The sequence below is a fragment of the Vombatus ursinus genome, unplaced genomic scaffold (assembly GCF_900497805.2).
Source record: "Vombatus ursinus unplaced genomic scaffold, bare-nosed wombat genome assembly UNPS02014807.1, whole genome shotgun sequence".
NCBI lineage: Eukaryota > Metazoa > Chordata > Mammalia > Diprotodontia > Vombatidae > Vombatus > Vombatus ursinus.
The window spans coordinates 61,038,830-61,055,133 of record NW_020954585.1 but is presented as its reverse complement, the minus strand read 5'-3'; the positions used below and the strand labels follow the sequence as shown (position 1 = coordinate 61,055,133).

The 16,304-nt window shown below is 36.4% G+C and overlaps 1 protein-coding gene across 2 annotated transcripts in view; it reads left to right on the top strand.

Annotated features, from left to right (window-relative positions):
- LOC114052320 (uncharacterized protein C16orf52 homolog B) overlaps nt 1–16,304 on the top strand; it is a 72,598-nt gene that overhangs the window by 20,371 nt on the left and 35,923 nt on the right. The window contains exon 2 of one of the 2 annotated variants that reach the window (XM_027874870.1): nt 9,945–10,079. The exons of the other annotated variant lie outside the window; for it this stretch is intronic. Coding sequence (XP_027730671.1) covers nt 9,945–10,079 — 135 coding nt within the window. The remainder of the gene's footprint in view (nt 1–9,944; nt 10,080–16,304) is intronic. 2 annotated transcript variants of the gene reach the window in all.

Genomic DNA, 16,304 nt, shown 5'->3' with positions numbered 1-16,304 from the left:
TGACTCATTGAATAAATTATTGTTTCCTATAGTTCTTTCTAAATTTGGTTGCCATTTGTAGCCTTCTGTTCTTGTCATTTACATAGGAAGAAAAAATAGAGCCTAGCATCATAGCATTTAAAGCTAAAAGGAATCTTAGAGATTATCTAATACCACCTGACATTTTATAGGTGAGGAGAGTGAGCCCCAGAAAAGTGTCTTTGCTTAAGGCCATGCAGCTTGTTGATGACAGAAACAGAGCTAGAAACCAGTTCTTATTTCCCATCTGTCTTCCTTTAATACATGTTACTTGTAATTTTGCAGAGGTGATATATTTTGAGTGAAATTCTTTCTTTTTGCCCTTTTTATTTCACCTTTCTTTTAGGTATATTCTATTGCCAAAATGTGCTTTTGCAAGTAATTGATAGAAATTTATAAAAGTATATCTACTAATGAGAAATAACAGTAATATTTAAGATGAAGGATTTTAACAAGAAATTGAAAGTTCAAATGGAAATTACTAAAATCACAAACTACTCAGCAGCTTCAGTAAAAATAATCAGTCTACAGATATGTCTAGTTTTTCAAAAATTAGTCCATTTCTGTGAAAAATGTTTTTTCATGTGGTTAATTCCTCTGATGGAACAGATAACTTGTTCACACCTTCCCATCTTGCAAGATTCTTGTTCATGTCCTCTAGTAAATATTTGATGGGGAGTCCACAGTGTGCTGAGGCCTTCCTCTTGATATCTTAACGTGGTATTAGGGACAGTAGAGCATCTAGTCTCTCACTCTTTTCTTCCTTTCTTTCTCATGAGCAGATTACCTCCTTTTCCAGTCTTATATCTCTGTTGAAGTCCTTTAAAATGCTACTCCTATACAGTATGTTGCATCCTCATCATTCTTCCCTTGTACTTCTTTGCTGCTCTTTGTAGTATTCCGTAAGTCACAGCTATATAGATTGACCAGAAGAATATTTATGTTAAAAAGATGAAAGTCACAGCTATATAGATTGACCAGAAGAATATTTATGTTAAAAAGATGAATATTTATTTCAGGGAGAAGTTGAGGCATTAAAATAATACTAAAAGCACATTATCAAAGGCAATACAAGCTACTTTCTTCCTAAGTCAGCTCATTGTCCATTTACGGTTGTTAGGAGATGTATGCTGTCAGACCAGCTCTATGGGACATCCATCCAGCTGCTTTTCAGACATTCTTCATCTGCATGCTTTTTCCTATGTAGATTGGCTGGACTTTAATTATAGATTAAATTTGTAATAGTTGTAATTGTAATAATAGTAATTGTAAATTTAATTTGGGAATCTATGTAGTGTCCCAGAGTTGATGTAGTCAATATCAATGTAGTGTCAACTGCAAACATGAGCATCTGGAAGACTTTACCATCTAAATGGAAGCCTTCTACTGTTTGGACTTTACATTGGACATATTTCATGTTGGTGACAAATACTTTTGGCAAGCATATGGCTTCCAGTTTTGTCTTACTTAATGTTGATAATCAGAATGTCATCTGAATATCTTTGTTGTTAAGTTCTTCATAGAATACCTACCTTTCCTCCACTAGAGATATTATTATATAAACAGCAGTGATTCTCATGATGGTCTTTTTATAAGTGCTTATTGCACTATAGTGCAAAATGACCAAATGTCTCTTTGAAATGTTTCTTACTGCTTTTGGATGTACTACTTCCTTTATTTGCTTTTCCATGGAGAATCCATGAAGCATATATTCATTTAACCATAACTTCATTTTGTGTTCTGGTGTTTTTTACAATGCAAATGTCAAAATTGGTATGTTTCGGTTCTCCTTGTGTCATTTCCAGTTATCACCTCCTCCACTGAACCCTTCCTTGTAACAAAGATAAAAACATTAAGCAAAAGCAACTGACAAATTGACTATATATGCAGCATTACACTTCTGTATCCCTCTACCTCTCAACTAAGACAGGCTAAGTATGTTTCATCATCTTTTTTCTGGGACCAAGATCGTTCACTACAATTATTCTGAGTTCAATTGTCTTTACTGTTATTTTCATTTACATAATTGTAGTGACTGTGTATATTTTCCTTGGTTCTGCTTTCTTAGCTCTGCATCAATTCAGAGTCTTCCCAATTCTCTCAGAATTGTTTCTGTGTTATTTCTTATGAAGCAGTGATATTCCATTACATTAATATGCTACAATTTGTTCAGCCCTTCTCCTTAAAATACTACTTTACACTTTCCCCATTGATTGCAAAATAAAGTCCAGACTCCCAATTTGATATTCAAGGATGTGAATATTAATATTTTTTTGTAGACATGAATGTAACTAAACCTGTCACTTAATACTTTTTGGTTTTCTGCCAGAAGCTTAGGCAGTGTGTCGTCTATCTGTATCCTTGTAGACAAGATAGAAAAGTAGAAATTGTAGGTAGAATTTGAACTAGTTAAACCATAGCCAGACATAACATCAGCCTGGAAGAGGTTTCTAGTAGGGTGCATATCTTCAGTTGCACGTAGGCCACTGAAGACAATGAAATAACCGCATTTGGACTCTATTCCTTGCCTAGGTATACTGCTAGATTAACTGGAAGTGGCGCTGGACAAAACTGGAATGGGAAAGGTAGCTGTACTAGACCAAATATATACAGAGGAGATCTATGCTAGAGGTACTAGAAATTTGAAGTTGTTACAGGATTGATACTCATTATAATATCTAAAGGAGGAAAAGATACTAAAAGCATGGAAAAATCTTGGACCTTATCATTACTGAGAAAATGCAGTCAAGGGAACATGCATAACCACTATCTGCCTACTTTTCTCCCTATATGAGAGTAATCTGCCCATACATTGAAGACGTTATAGATCCCGAATGAGGGGATTAGAAGGGAACAGGTGAAATTTCACAAGCAGTGGTCTGTAGGAAACCATACCTCTACCATAACACAACCAATGGAAAGATACAGGGAATTTAAGTTTCCACTGTACTGTTAGTTGACTGTAAAAAAAGTATTTGATTCATTAGAGTAAAATGCTACCTTAAAGATTTGCCTCCAGTAAGATGTTCCCTGTGAGGGATTGTCTGATGTTGGCTACGTGCCACGTGGGGGTTGTGGCAAGATGGGGCAGGTGTGAGGGATTGTCTGAAGTTGGCTACATGCCACGTGGGGGTTGTGGCAAGATGGGGCAGGGACAGGTGTGAGGGATTGTCTGATGTTGGCTGTGCCATGTGGGGGTGGGATGGCAAGGAGGAGGGGCTAGGAAGGTATATAAGGGGGGGTAGGGATCGGAGCTCTTGGACTTGCTCCTGTTTGCTTGCTCCTGCTTTCTTGTTCCTGCTCGCTTGCTCCTGCTCTCTTGCTTTCCTGCAGCCTTGCTGTGATGGTTTCTGAGTAAAGTTCGAGTGTTTGTACCTCCTTATCGGCTCGTCTCTAAGTTTATCCGGGTGGGCTCCGAAGACTGGTATGTGTGACCCTGGCAGCCTGCTCCTGATAGGAGGAGAGTGCACAGCACGGCTGGCACAGTTCCCCTTGTATATCAGAATTATATGAGATCCCTTGTAAGATATATCAAAACCTTAGTCAGCTTTCTATACAAGGCTTAAACAGTAGCATTGCTTACCAAAGGTGTTACTGCTATCATAAAGAAGGTCTAGCTCAGAGTTCAATCTAGGAGCATTTCCCCATTGATGTTGTAGTTTCCCAGATGTTCCCATTTACAAATAAAGATTATGTTGATTGCATTAAACCCAGAATATCGCAAAGAATCATCAAGTAGTTTGGCTTAACTAAATACACAGGGGAAACCTAATGGCCTATCAACCAGTCTATGATATATAATTGTATGGAAAACCTATGTAGTTTGTCCATCTATGCATTTCTTGAACAGTTGCAGCTGCTAGTGGATGAATTGTACTCAGAATTCTACTGGAGGAAGAGAGTTGACTGGTTTACTTTAGGGGAAATCACAAAATTCTTAATGACCCAAGTTTACAGGTTATGATGCCTGTTATTGGAATAAATACCCACATTGACAAGATCATGAGTCCATTTTAGTATCATGAGGAAGCAGAACTTTACTAATTCTGTTTTTAATTTTTTTATTATGAACTTGGCAAATATCAATAAGCATGAATTTTCTGTATTAAAAAAAGTTTGCACGTGAAACCTTTTATGTACAACTCATTTTTTAAAGTATATATTAGATTTAGTGTGGTAGTATGCTTACTACACTGTGTCCTCTTTTGGACTTCTTTCTCACTTCTGTGTATTTTAAAAATCTTTTATTAATGCTGCTTTTTTTTTGTTTTTATTTTCTTTCATTATTACTATTCCCACTTACTTTCTTTGTGCTATCCTACCCAAAATTCCTCCTCTTTAATAAATAAGGATAATCAAGGAAAATGAATTGATACAATGACCACATCTGAAAATGTATGTGTCATTGTGCACCTCTGGTCTATCTCTTCTTCGCTGAGAGGTGCAAAGCACAATTCATCATCAGTCCTCAGGAGGAGTGATTGTTCATTTCATTGTTCAGAGTCTTTCAAAGTTGTTTTACTTTACAATATTGTAGTCATTTTATAAATTGTTCTCTTGGTTCTGCTCACTTTACTCTGCATCAGTTCATAAAAGTCTTGTTTTTTTTTATTTTTAGGCAATTGGGGTTAAGTGACTTGCCCAGGGTCACACAGCTAATAAGTGTCAAGTGTTTGATCTGAGGCCACATTTGAACTCGGGTCCTCCTGACTTCAGAGCCAGTGCTCTATCCACTGCACCACCTAGCTGCCCCAAAGAGGAGCAATTTTTTTTTTCTTTTTAAGGCAATTGGGGTTAAGTGACTTGCCCAGGGTCACACAGCTAGTAAGTGTCAAGTGTTTGGTCTGAGGCCAGATTTGAACTCGGGTCCTCTTGACTTCAAGGCCAGTGCTCTATCCAGTGCGCCACCTAGCTGCCCCAGTTCATAAAAGTCTTCACAGGTTCCTCGGAATCTGTCCCTTTTGTTATTTCTTAGGCAAAATAATCAAAGGCTAACATTTATATAGCATCTTGAGATTTCCAAAGAGTTATATTATCTCATTTGATCTTAACAGCAATGTCAAATAGGGGCTACTTTCCTCCCCATGATATAGATGAGGAAAGTCAAGATAAAAGAGGTGAAATGATTTGTCCAGGATTACGTGGTGTGTAAGACAAGATTTGAACTCAGGTCTTACTGCTTCCCAAGTCTGGCATACTATCCACTTACTACACCAACTGTACCATAATTTGTTAAGCTGTTCCCAAGTTAATAGGCACCCCTTTTGTTTGTAGTTTTTTGCTAAAATAAAAGAATGCTACTATAAATATTTTTACATATAAATACTTTTCCTTTGCCTTTGAGCTCTTGGAGATATATGGCTAATAGTGGTATTGTTGGGTCAAAGGGTGTGCATAGGTAGGTGACTTTTTGAATGGAGTTGCTTTCCAGAATGGTTGGACTACCTCACAGTTCAACTAAGGGTACATTTGTATACCTATCACATATACCCTTGAACAACTGCCATTTCCCTTTTTTTGTCATGTTTGCAAATCTGAGGAGTGTGAGGTGAAACTTCAAGCTTGTTTTAGTTTGCCTTTGTCTTATTGGTGATTTGGATAATTTTTTCCTATGCTTTTTAGTAGCTTAAATGTCCTTTTTAGAACTGCTTGATCATAGCCTTTGACCATTGTACTGTACAGAACTAGTACCAAAGGATGGAAGTTATAGGGAAGCAAATTTGTGCTTAATAGATGACTCTGATTCTTCCTGACTAGTTTTTTTATTTCATGAAAATGAGGCATGAGACTAGCCTTAGGTAAAATAATACCTTAGTCCAAAATTTGGTTCTCCCTCTACAATTTTTAAAAATCTTTTATTTTTCAATTAACAAGCATTTATTCTCCTTTCCCCAATTTAAAATAAAAAAAAAAATCTTACAAATCAAACCAATTTCCCACATTATCTATGTCCAAAAATGTGTCTCGTTATGTATCTGGAATCCATTCCCTCTCTAACAGGAAGTAACAGGTATAGGTCATCATTAGCTCCCTGAAATCATGGCTGATCACTGCATTTGTCAGAGTCCTTAATTCTATCAAAATTATTTTTACAGTATTGTTATTTTATTAATTGTTCTCTTGGTTTTGCTCACTTGATTGTATTAGTTCATACAAGTCTCCCAGGTTTCTCCAAAACCATCCTTTTTCAGTCTTACAGCATAGTAGTACTCCATTATATTCATATACCACAATTTGTTTAGCCATCCCCTAATTGATGGACACACTCTTAAGTTTCCAGTACCTTGCCACTCCAAAAAAGGGAGCTTCTATAAATATTTTTGTATTTGTGTCCTTTTCCTCTTTTTTTTTTTATTTATTTCCCTCTATTCTTGATTTTGCCTCTGTCCTGATAATAATAGGGAAAAGGTTAGGGTGGCAGTAAAAAGAAAGAAAAGGCAAAAGTGCTCAAAGGAATAGAGAGAGAGGAAAAAAAAGGAATGTGGATTAAAAAGACCAGGAGGGCTCAGTAGTGGGCAGACTGTGGAAGGACAAAAGAATTACCTTCTAGGGGAGCTGAAAAGGGCACAGAGCTCATTTGGGTGATTTGGAAGATCTCTTTTTTTTTTTTTTTTTTTTGTTGGCTAGGCAGTGGGGTTAAGTGACTTGCCCAGGGTCACACAGCTAGTAAGTGCTAAGTGTCTGAGGCCAGATTTGAACTCAGGTCCTCCTGAATCCAGGGCCAGTGCTCTATCCACTGCACCACATAGCTGCCCTAGAACATCTCCATTCTTTAGGGTGTTAATGAAATAGAGTTTTGGAGTTGATATCCCTTAATATTAGTCTGTAGCCTTTTCACTGGAAGTATAGATTAAGTGGAATTATCTTTTAATGGAGAAGCATAAGAGCTCAGAAGCCATAAGACCAACAATAGGGAATTAGATTTTGTTGAGGTGCCAAGTATCAGGTTGGAGTTTTAACAGGCTACCATATGTCTTTTTTATTCCTTCTTTTAGCTTTGTATTTTGATCTTTGCTATAAGAAGTTCATAGTATAGACCCACCAACAAACTATTGCAGTAATTGAGGCATGAGATGATGAAGGCCCACACTAGAATGATGACAGTGGGAGAGGAGAAAAGGGGGGCATGTTCAAGAGATACTGCAAAGGTGAAATCAACAGGCCTTGGCAATAGTTTGGGTGTGGCGGGGGAGAGAGGCGGGAAAAAGAGATAGGAATCCAGGATGACTTCTAGGTTGCAAGTTTGAGGGACTTTAAAGATTGTATTGCACTCTACAGTGGGAGTGGAGGATGGGTTTAAGAGGAAAGATAAATGAGTTCCATTTTGGACATGCTGAGTTTAAGATGTCTACTGGACCTCAGTTCTAAATGTCTAAAAGGCATTGAAAAGGCCAGAATGGAGTCAGAGGGAAGGATAGACAAATTTGAGAATCATCATGAAGATGATAATTAAATCCATGGAGCCTATGAGATCACCAGGTGAAGTAGTATTAAAAGGAGAAGAGAAGAGGGCTCTGGACAGAACCCTGAGGGACACCTGCAATTAGGAGGTGTGATTTGGATGGGGATTCAGCAGAGACAGAGAAGAAACAGTCAGCACAAGAACCAGAAAAGACTGATGTCCCGAAAACCTAGAGCATATCAAGAAACAAGAGATTATCAATAGTGTCAAAGGCTGCCGAGAACTCAAGAAGAATGAGAATTGAGAAATGGCCATTGGGTTTGGCAAGTAAGAGATCATTAGTACCTTGGAGAGAGGAGTTTCAGTGGAATGAGAAGGTCAGAAGAGGAGAGAAGTGGAGACACCTATTGTAGATGGCATTTTGAAAAGATGTAGAATAATAGTTATCAGGAATGTAAGGATCAAGTTAGGGTTTTTGTTTTGTTTTCAGAGTGGGAGAGACATGGGCATGTTTGTAGGCAATAGGAAATCAGTAAAAAGGGAGAGTTAAATGAAAGAGTGGAAGTAACAGAGGGGGCAATCTGTTGGCAGAGATGAGATGGAGTGGGATCATTTGAACAAGTAGAAGGGTTAGCCTTAAGACTATCAGTTATAGAATGATGTTGATCTTTATTAAGAGAGGTAGTTTCTCATGATAAACTCTCTATACAGATAAAATCAGAGGTCCAATCAAAACAAAATCAAAGAAGTTCAAATAAATTAATTCTAAACCATAGTTATCCTTTTTACTCATTATGATTCTTCTCTGAGCATTAAATATTTGCCGCTTATTTATGAGAGACTTAGAAGTTCATGAAAGAAGCTAGGCTGCTCAGACTATCATTGACACAAACTTTAATTTGTAAGTTACTGTTTTGGATTTTGCCCAAGTGTTGGTAGTAGCTCAGTACAGTTTATATTTATTGGCTTTTTCTGGCCTTAATAAAGGATAGAATCTGGCCCTATGAAGTCATTTGATATAGGAAGAAACTTTCTACCAATGTAGTTTGGTTCCTTTTGTACAGTGACTTGCCAAAGGTTTCATAGCCAGAATATATCAGAGGCAGAACTTGAATCCAGATCTGCCTTCAAGGCCAATTCTCTGTCTCCTACACCATACTACAATCTTGTCAAAAAAATAATAATGGGTCGCACCTTATTGGTCAGGCAGCTTGTAATTTAACACATGAATGGACATAGGAGCTGTTAATGGCTCTTTTGCCTTGAAATGTGGTTCTCATTTTTCTTAAGGCTTTGGCAAGGAGAAAGACCATCTCTTCATAAGAGACAGGAGCAAAGGAGAGTTTGAAGAATAATGTTTAGGGAGCAGCTAGGTGGTGCACTGGATAGAGCTCTGCCTTGGAGTGAGGAGGACCTAAGTTCAAAATCTGGCCTCAGACGCTTGACACTTACTAGCTGTGTGACCCTGAGCAAGTCAGTTAACCCCCGATTGCCTGAGCAAAAAAAAACAAAAAAGAATAATGTTGAGTGGATTTGAGGTGTAGAATTCCAATAAGGACAAGGTTTTGTTGTTTTTTTGTTTTTTGGGTTTTTTTTTTTTTTTTAAGTGAGGGAGAAGAAGGAGCTCAAGAATAATAAACTGTTTTCTTGGTAAAGTGTGAGGTGAGGTCTTCGGTAAGGGGATGGGGATGTTATCCTAGGAGACTTGAGGAGAGAAGAGATTTTGGACAGATGGTGTGTGAAGTCTTAAGGAGTCAGTTAAGGAAGAATAAAAGGATTCCTAGCAGTGCAAGCCAAGTTGAGTTCAGATAATATAATTAGTAGACCCAGTCAGCACAGTTGTATGACTTAGGGTTTTGGATGCAGTTAGAGCTTGTTTTTATAAAAAAAAAAAATAAACACCAAATGTGTTGGTTTGTCATTTTAAAAAAAATTACAAAAGGAAATAATTCTGATGCCTGAGAAACAACATTTTTAGTTAAATTGAATGTCACTATTTTAGTTTGTGCCTTTTAGAGGAACAAAAAAATATTGATGGAGAAGCTGTCTTCAGAGAAACCCATGAACTTGCCAATAATCCATCAATACTATAGGAAAAGTCTATAGCTAGACACTTATTTTCACAGTTCAATCTCTTCTAAATTGTAAAAATTAAATTTTGTTTAGTATATACATCAAAACAAGAAGGAAGAATTCTTTATATTTCATTTATGAAAGACAACTGGGAAAATTTCTGATATCACTTTTAATGTATTGGTCATTTGGTAGTACTGCAAGTTTTCAAAACCACGTATGGACTGAAAGCACTGATGCTTCTTTGTTGGTCGGAAAGTTTAACTAGCACCAGGTTTTCTGAGAATGCTGAACATTCGTGTGACTAACTGGCTGTACTTAGTGACAAATGATGATATACTGTTAGGTCTTTTCAAGCTTACCTTTTTTAGTTCATACAGTGAATGCTTTTATTATTTTTAAGAGATTCTTATTTTAATGCCCTTAGTACTTTTTTCTGCCCAACTCACAGCAGGTAGCATTTTCACTTCATATCCATCCACCCTGGAAATCTTGGAACACCTTGTCATCTGCCCTGCTGCTGCCCTCCCTTCCCCATCTGGAACAGCATCATTTTCCGGACCAGAGACCATGACTCCTTCCCTGGGTGAGTTAATCCACTCATCTTTGGAACTCCACTCTGGGTCTGAGCTTGTTTGGCCAGTGAATGCCAGCTTACCCAAACGACTATATCTAGCTGACCCCAGACCGTGTTTCACATCCATCTACTCTGGACATCTTGGGATATCTTGCTATCTGTCCTATTGTCACTTGTATAACCTCCTCACTTCTCCTTCACTTCTTGCTTGGAGAACAGTAATCAAATCAGTACTACCATTGCTTCTGGAAAGGGAATGACAACTGCCCTATGGTTCCATTCATCATTCCTGTGACTTCCCAAACAAAAACTGTCTTCCCTGGCCATTACTACCCTATATGTGTTGTCTCCCTCTTTTAGACTGTAAGCTCCTTAAGGGCAGAAACTGTCACACTTCTGTACTTGTATCCTAGAACCTAGCACAGTACCTGGCACGTAGGAGATGCCTAATAAATGCTTTTTCATTCATTCAATTCATTCGTTCATTAACTTATATCAGACAAGAATTACAAATTTGAATATTAATTTCACTAAAGTATTTTTGCAGACTTTAAATATGGGATAGAGAATATATGCCACTTTTTGTATCCCTGCATTTGATAACGTAGAAGGAAAACTTTCTTGTTTCCACTAATTGAACACATTCTTTTAATTCCCAAGACTGTTCACATATCTTTTTTTTTTCTTCCTTGCTTTTTAGGAGAATAATTAGAAGCCCTTTATTTAATTAAAAGCTTTCAAACTTGGCAAAGGCATTCATCTTCAATGAGAAATGAATCTACTCTCTTTTGTAAAGAAAATTTTTCTTACCACAACCATTATACAGAAGTCAGTCTTCTCTTACTAGTGATTAAAGCTTTATTTTTTAATTGTAAAGGGCAAAGAAGAAACAAACATTCAAAGGGTAGAAAATAGCCGGTGACTTGATGGTTTCAAAAGAACCTTCTAAAAATCTTAAGTTTTACTCTGGCGTGTCTGGGAAGCGAAAGATACTGACACATTTCATAGAAGCAGTGAATGAGAAATAGATTCTTACAGAGTAGGATAATCCATGCTTTTTGCCCAATGTGACAAGGGCCTATACATCTGACCATCCACAAAATCACTGTGTATGGTTTCATGTTCTGATTAGTTTGTTAACTTTTTCCTTTCAGTTTTCAGTCTTTGTAAAACCATGTATTTGTTAGAATCTTCTGGAATGCTTAGTTTCAAATTTGGTAGCTTTGATAATTTTTAATTTTTTTGTTTGTTTCAAAGCAAATTCATGTTTTCCAACAGTAGAAAAAATGTTTTTATCTTATTTATTATTTTATACTAGCCTAACTTCAAATAGTTGACAGAGTTGATCTTATACTTTGTTGTATTATAACACGAAATTTGGAAAATAACTCTTCCTCTCTATTTGTGAATAATTGAAAAGGGTTTGGTTTTGGTAGGAGTATTTTATATTTATAAAAAAATGTCTGATACAAATGGTAATATTATTACTGAATATTAATATTCTTATAAATCAGAGTTATTAAAATAGTTAACTTTTTCTTTGTCATTAGGATTGACTGTGGCACCAACTTGATATTAATGGTTTCACTCACTCTATTTCTGATTGTGTTAACTCCTTTTTTAAAAAACCTCTCTCCCTAAAAGGGGAAAGTGGGAAGAATTTATTGTTGGAACTTGCTCTTTCTCTCAGCTATATAAATATAATACAAGCAGTGAGATTTCTGAGAAAATAAGGATACCGATGAATTTTTTTTGCACCCTTTAGTTCTGAATTAGTTAACACCCTGATTTTAAGATTGAATTGTGTTCTTGGAGCTACAGTGGGAGAGAACATAGAATTGGGAATTAATATTCTTAAATTATAAATTTATTTCAATAATAATGGCTAATATTTATATAGTGTTTTTAGGTCTGTAAAGTGTTCTCTGTGTCATATGTACATATTATATATTCATAATTTCACAATAACCCTGGGAGGTAGATGCTGTTAATATTCCCATTTTACAGATGAGGGAACTGGGGCAGATAGAGGTTAACTGGCTTGTTCAGGGTCTCACAGCTAGTAAGTGTTTGAAACAGGATTTAAATTCAGGTTTTCTTTATTTCAGGTCTAGTGCTCCCATTCTAATATACCACCTAGTTTCCTCTAAGGCAAAAGAAAAAAAAATTACAAAGACGAATCTCCTAAAATCTTATACTTGGATGTAAAATATTAGGACTTTTTTTTTTGATAGAGAAATGGCATGAACATAAAATATTTTTGAGAGGGTAAATTTGACCTCTTATACATCGTATCTAGTGTAATATGTGATTAGAATGATTTTTAGCATTGATTTTTAAAATTAATTTATTTTGATTTATCAACAATCACTTCCATATGCTTTTGAGTTTAAAATTTTTCTTCCCCTTCCTCCCTACCACTCTCCCCAAGACGGCGCACAATCTGATATAGGCTTTACGTATACATTCTTATTAAACATATTTTCACATTAGTGATGTTGTAAGAAAGAATTAGAACCAATAGGAAGAACCACCCAGAAAGAGGAAACAAAACTCAACAGAAGAGGAAAAAAATAGCAAATAGTATGCTTCGATCTGCATTCAAATTCCATAGTTCGTTCTTTGTATGTGGGTAGCATTTTCCATCACGAGGGCCTTTGGAGATGTTTTAGATCCTTATATTGCTGGGAAGGGTTAAGTTTATCAATATTAGTCATCACACAATGTGGCTGTTACTGTGTACAACGTTCTCTTGGTTCTGCTCACTTCACTCAGCATCAGACCATACAAGTCTTTCCAGGTTTTTCTGAAGTCAGCCTGTTCATCATTTCTTATAGCACAATAGTATTCCATTACATTCATATACCACAACTTGCTCAGCCGTTCCCCAATTGATGGGCATCCTCTCAATTTCCAATTCTTTGCCACCACAAAAAGAGCTGCTATGAATATTTTTGTACATGTGGGTCCTTTTCCCATTTGTATGATCTCTTTGGGATATAGCCCTAGAAGTGCTATTGCTGGGTCAAAGGGTATGCACATTTTGATAGCCCTTTGGGCATAGTTCCAAATTGCTCTCCAGAATGGTTGGATCATTTCACAACTCCAGTAACAATGCATTAGTGTTCCAATTTTCCCACATCTTCTCCAACATTAATCATTTTCTTGTTTTATCACCCTGGCTGATCTGTTTAGCATTGATTTTACCATTGATTTGTGTAATAGACATATAGGTGAAAGTTTGAATTAATCTGATTTTTATTAATTAGTACATATTTCCCCATTATACTTTCAGAGTTTTTAATCTTTATTTTTTCATTAATCTTTATATCGCTCTCTATTTCCACCAAATAGTAATTTGTCTCCCAGACGTTTTTGTATCATGAGACAACATTCCCTGATTTGTTTTTTGTAAATTTGGGTCCATAAATAAAAACACACCCTTTGGTTTGATACAGTATACTTCTGTTTGCATTAAAATAGTGTTCATGATCTTGATTGAGGCTCAGGCTTCACACATTCTCCATTCCTGTCAGTCTGCTAACTCTTCCCCATATATGACATTCTATCTCCCACCTCTTTGCCTTTGCACAAGTAGTCTCATATATCTGGAATGTTCTCCTTCCTCAGTTCTGCCACTTAGAATCCCTTCAAAGCAAAACTTGGGTTAACTCCTACATAATGCCTTTCCTGTGTCCTCCCTCTAGGTTCCTGACCCCCCCCCCCAGTTACCTTTTGGTAATTATTTTATATTACTTTGTATACATTTTATATTTACTTGAGTTTATTTGCATCCTTCAATAGATTGTATTACCATTGGACATGTGATTCTGCAGGATTTCACTAGAATTGTTGTTCAGTCGTATCAGGCGTGTACCCCATTTAGGTTTTCTTGGCAAAGATACTAGAGTGGTTTGCCATTTCCTTCCCCAACTCATTTTCCAGATGAGGAAACTGAGGCAAACAGGGTTAAGTGATTGCCCAGAGACACATGGCTAGTAAGTGTCTGAGGTTATATTTGAACTCAGGAAGATGACTTTTCTGGACACAAGGCTCTGTACTTTATCCACTGCACCACTTAAGCACCAGAATTGCTTTGCTCTAATGCATAAAGTATTTATTCCTTCATTTGTTTTGAAACTTTCAATAATTGTTATAAAGTAATTCTTTCTCTTACCTTTGACAAATGAACCATATATGGAATTTGTTGTCATTGGATCATTTCCAAGTGGGTTGTATTTTTAACTGGTCATAAGAGGATTTTTCAAGGGTAATACAAATTTAAATGAGTTGAGAAATTGAACTAGATGGTAAATGTGGTCTAGGTACAAAATAAAGGACTCATTTGTGGGGTCTTTTTATGGTATAAATAAAATTACGCCATGTGAGGATCATTTGAAGGAATAAGAGACGTTTAGCCTGGAAAATAGAAAATTTAGGAGTGTTAGGTAATTGTCATTTGAAGAGCTCTGATATGGAAGAAGGATTAGCTTTATTCTATTAGTCCTAGAGGACAGAATTAGGAGTAATGGGTGGAAGTTAAAAAGAAAGATTTGGGCTTAATCCTGGGGAAAACTTTTGAACAGAGCTCTCCAAAAGTGGAATGGTAGTGGTTTATCCCTTACTAGAGATCTTCATGGAGAGACAAGATGACTACTTGTTGGGTATGATGTAGGAGGATATTCTTACTAATGTTTGGGTTGCACTAGATTGGCTTCTTAGTCAATCTAGATTTTTGTGATTGTGTGAAATGGTTATGGGTTTTAGTAATTCTATCCAAAATAGAGCTAAGAACATTGAAGAACACTGCAAAGTGGAGGTTATAAAAAAATAAAATTATTTTAAAGCCCTGAATATTTGAACCTTTCCTCTTCTATTAAGTATTCACCGAAGACAAACCTAAAGGATCATCCTACTGAAGTCTTCCCCGAGTTTCATTATAGATGGGAAACCTTATCTGAGTTACTCAGTCCTGTAGAATTCTACTAGCTAGTTTGGTAACTGCAGAGAAGGACTAGCCAGAATGAAGACATATCCTAGGTAACTAGATTTCCTTCCTTTCTTCATTTCCTTCTCTCTTCCTCCCCTTCTTATCTTAGTTTCCTCTCTCATCTTATCTTGGCAAATTCTTTTTTTTTTTTTTTTTGGTTATTTCAATTCTGTCAATCTTCTGTTAAGTTTCTTAAGAACAATACAGTATTTATTGAGGCTCCCTCAAAGCAAAATCACTCCCCACATTGGGAAATAATGATAAATATCTTTTTCAAGACTCCCTTTAAGGGGCAGCTAGGTGACGCAGTGGATAGAGCACCAGCAGTGGAGTCAGGAGAACCTGAGTTCAAATCTGGCCTCAGACCAAATACTTGACACTTACTAGCTGTGTTACCCTGGGCAAGTCACTTAAACCCAATTGCCTAAAAATAAGAAAAATTTAAAAAAAAAAGACTCCCTTTACTATCCTATTTGTCTTGGATAAGATTTCCAGCAGACTATAGAAATTTACTTAAAAAAAAAAAGCAAAATTACTTTTTGTATATAGTCTAGTGGGGGGCTGGGGGAGCCACTGAACTAGTTCAGAAAACCCAGACTCTAGGCCTGATTTTGCCATTACTTTGCCTATATGGCGCTTTCTCTCTCTGGTCCTCAGTTTCTGCACCTATAAAATAAAAATTTGATAATTGCTATGGCCATTTGTAGCTCTACAATTCTGTAACTTATTCTTGATTCTAATAATAAAAAAACTGATCTTTGGTTTTTTTTTAAGGCAATTTTCCAATTACCTGAATCCAAAACTTCCTTTCTTCCTCTCTCATCCATCCTATAATGCTTGCTATGAGTCAACAATGTGATACCATAACCAAGAAAACTAAGCAATCTTAAATTTCCAGGGGTCCAGGACTAGGAAGGTGATAGTTCCACTATACAGTCTTATCATATCTGGAATGTTGTGGTAACTCAAGAACACCACCTTTCAAGAAAGATACTGATACATTCAAGAGTATTCAGAGGACAGCAACCAATAAGGCCTTAGGTTCATGCCATATGATCAGTTGAAGGAACTGAAAGATGGTTGGTATGAAAAAGGAAAAATTTAGAGGAAGACTTGATAGTTGGGATTAGATTTGTTTTGCTTGAACCCAGAGGGAAGAACTGAGAACATTGGTGGAAGTTGTAAAGTGGAGAATTTAAGTTTGATATAAAGAAAAACTTTATAACAATTAGAGGTACACATGA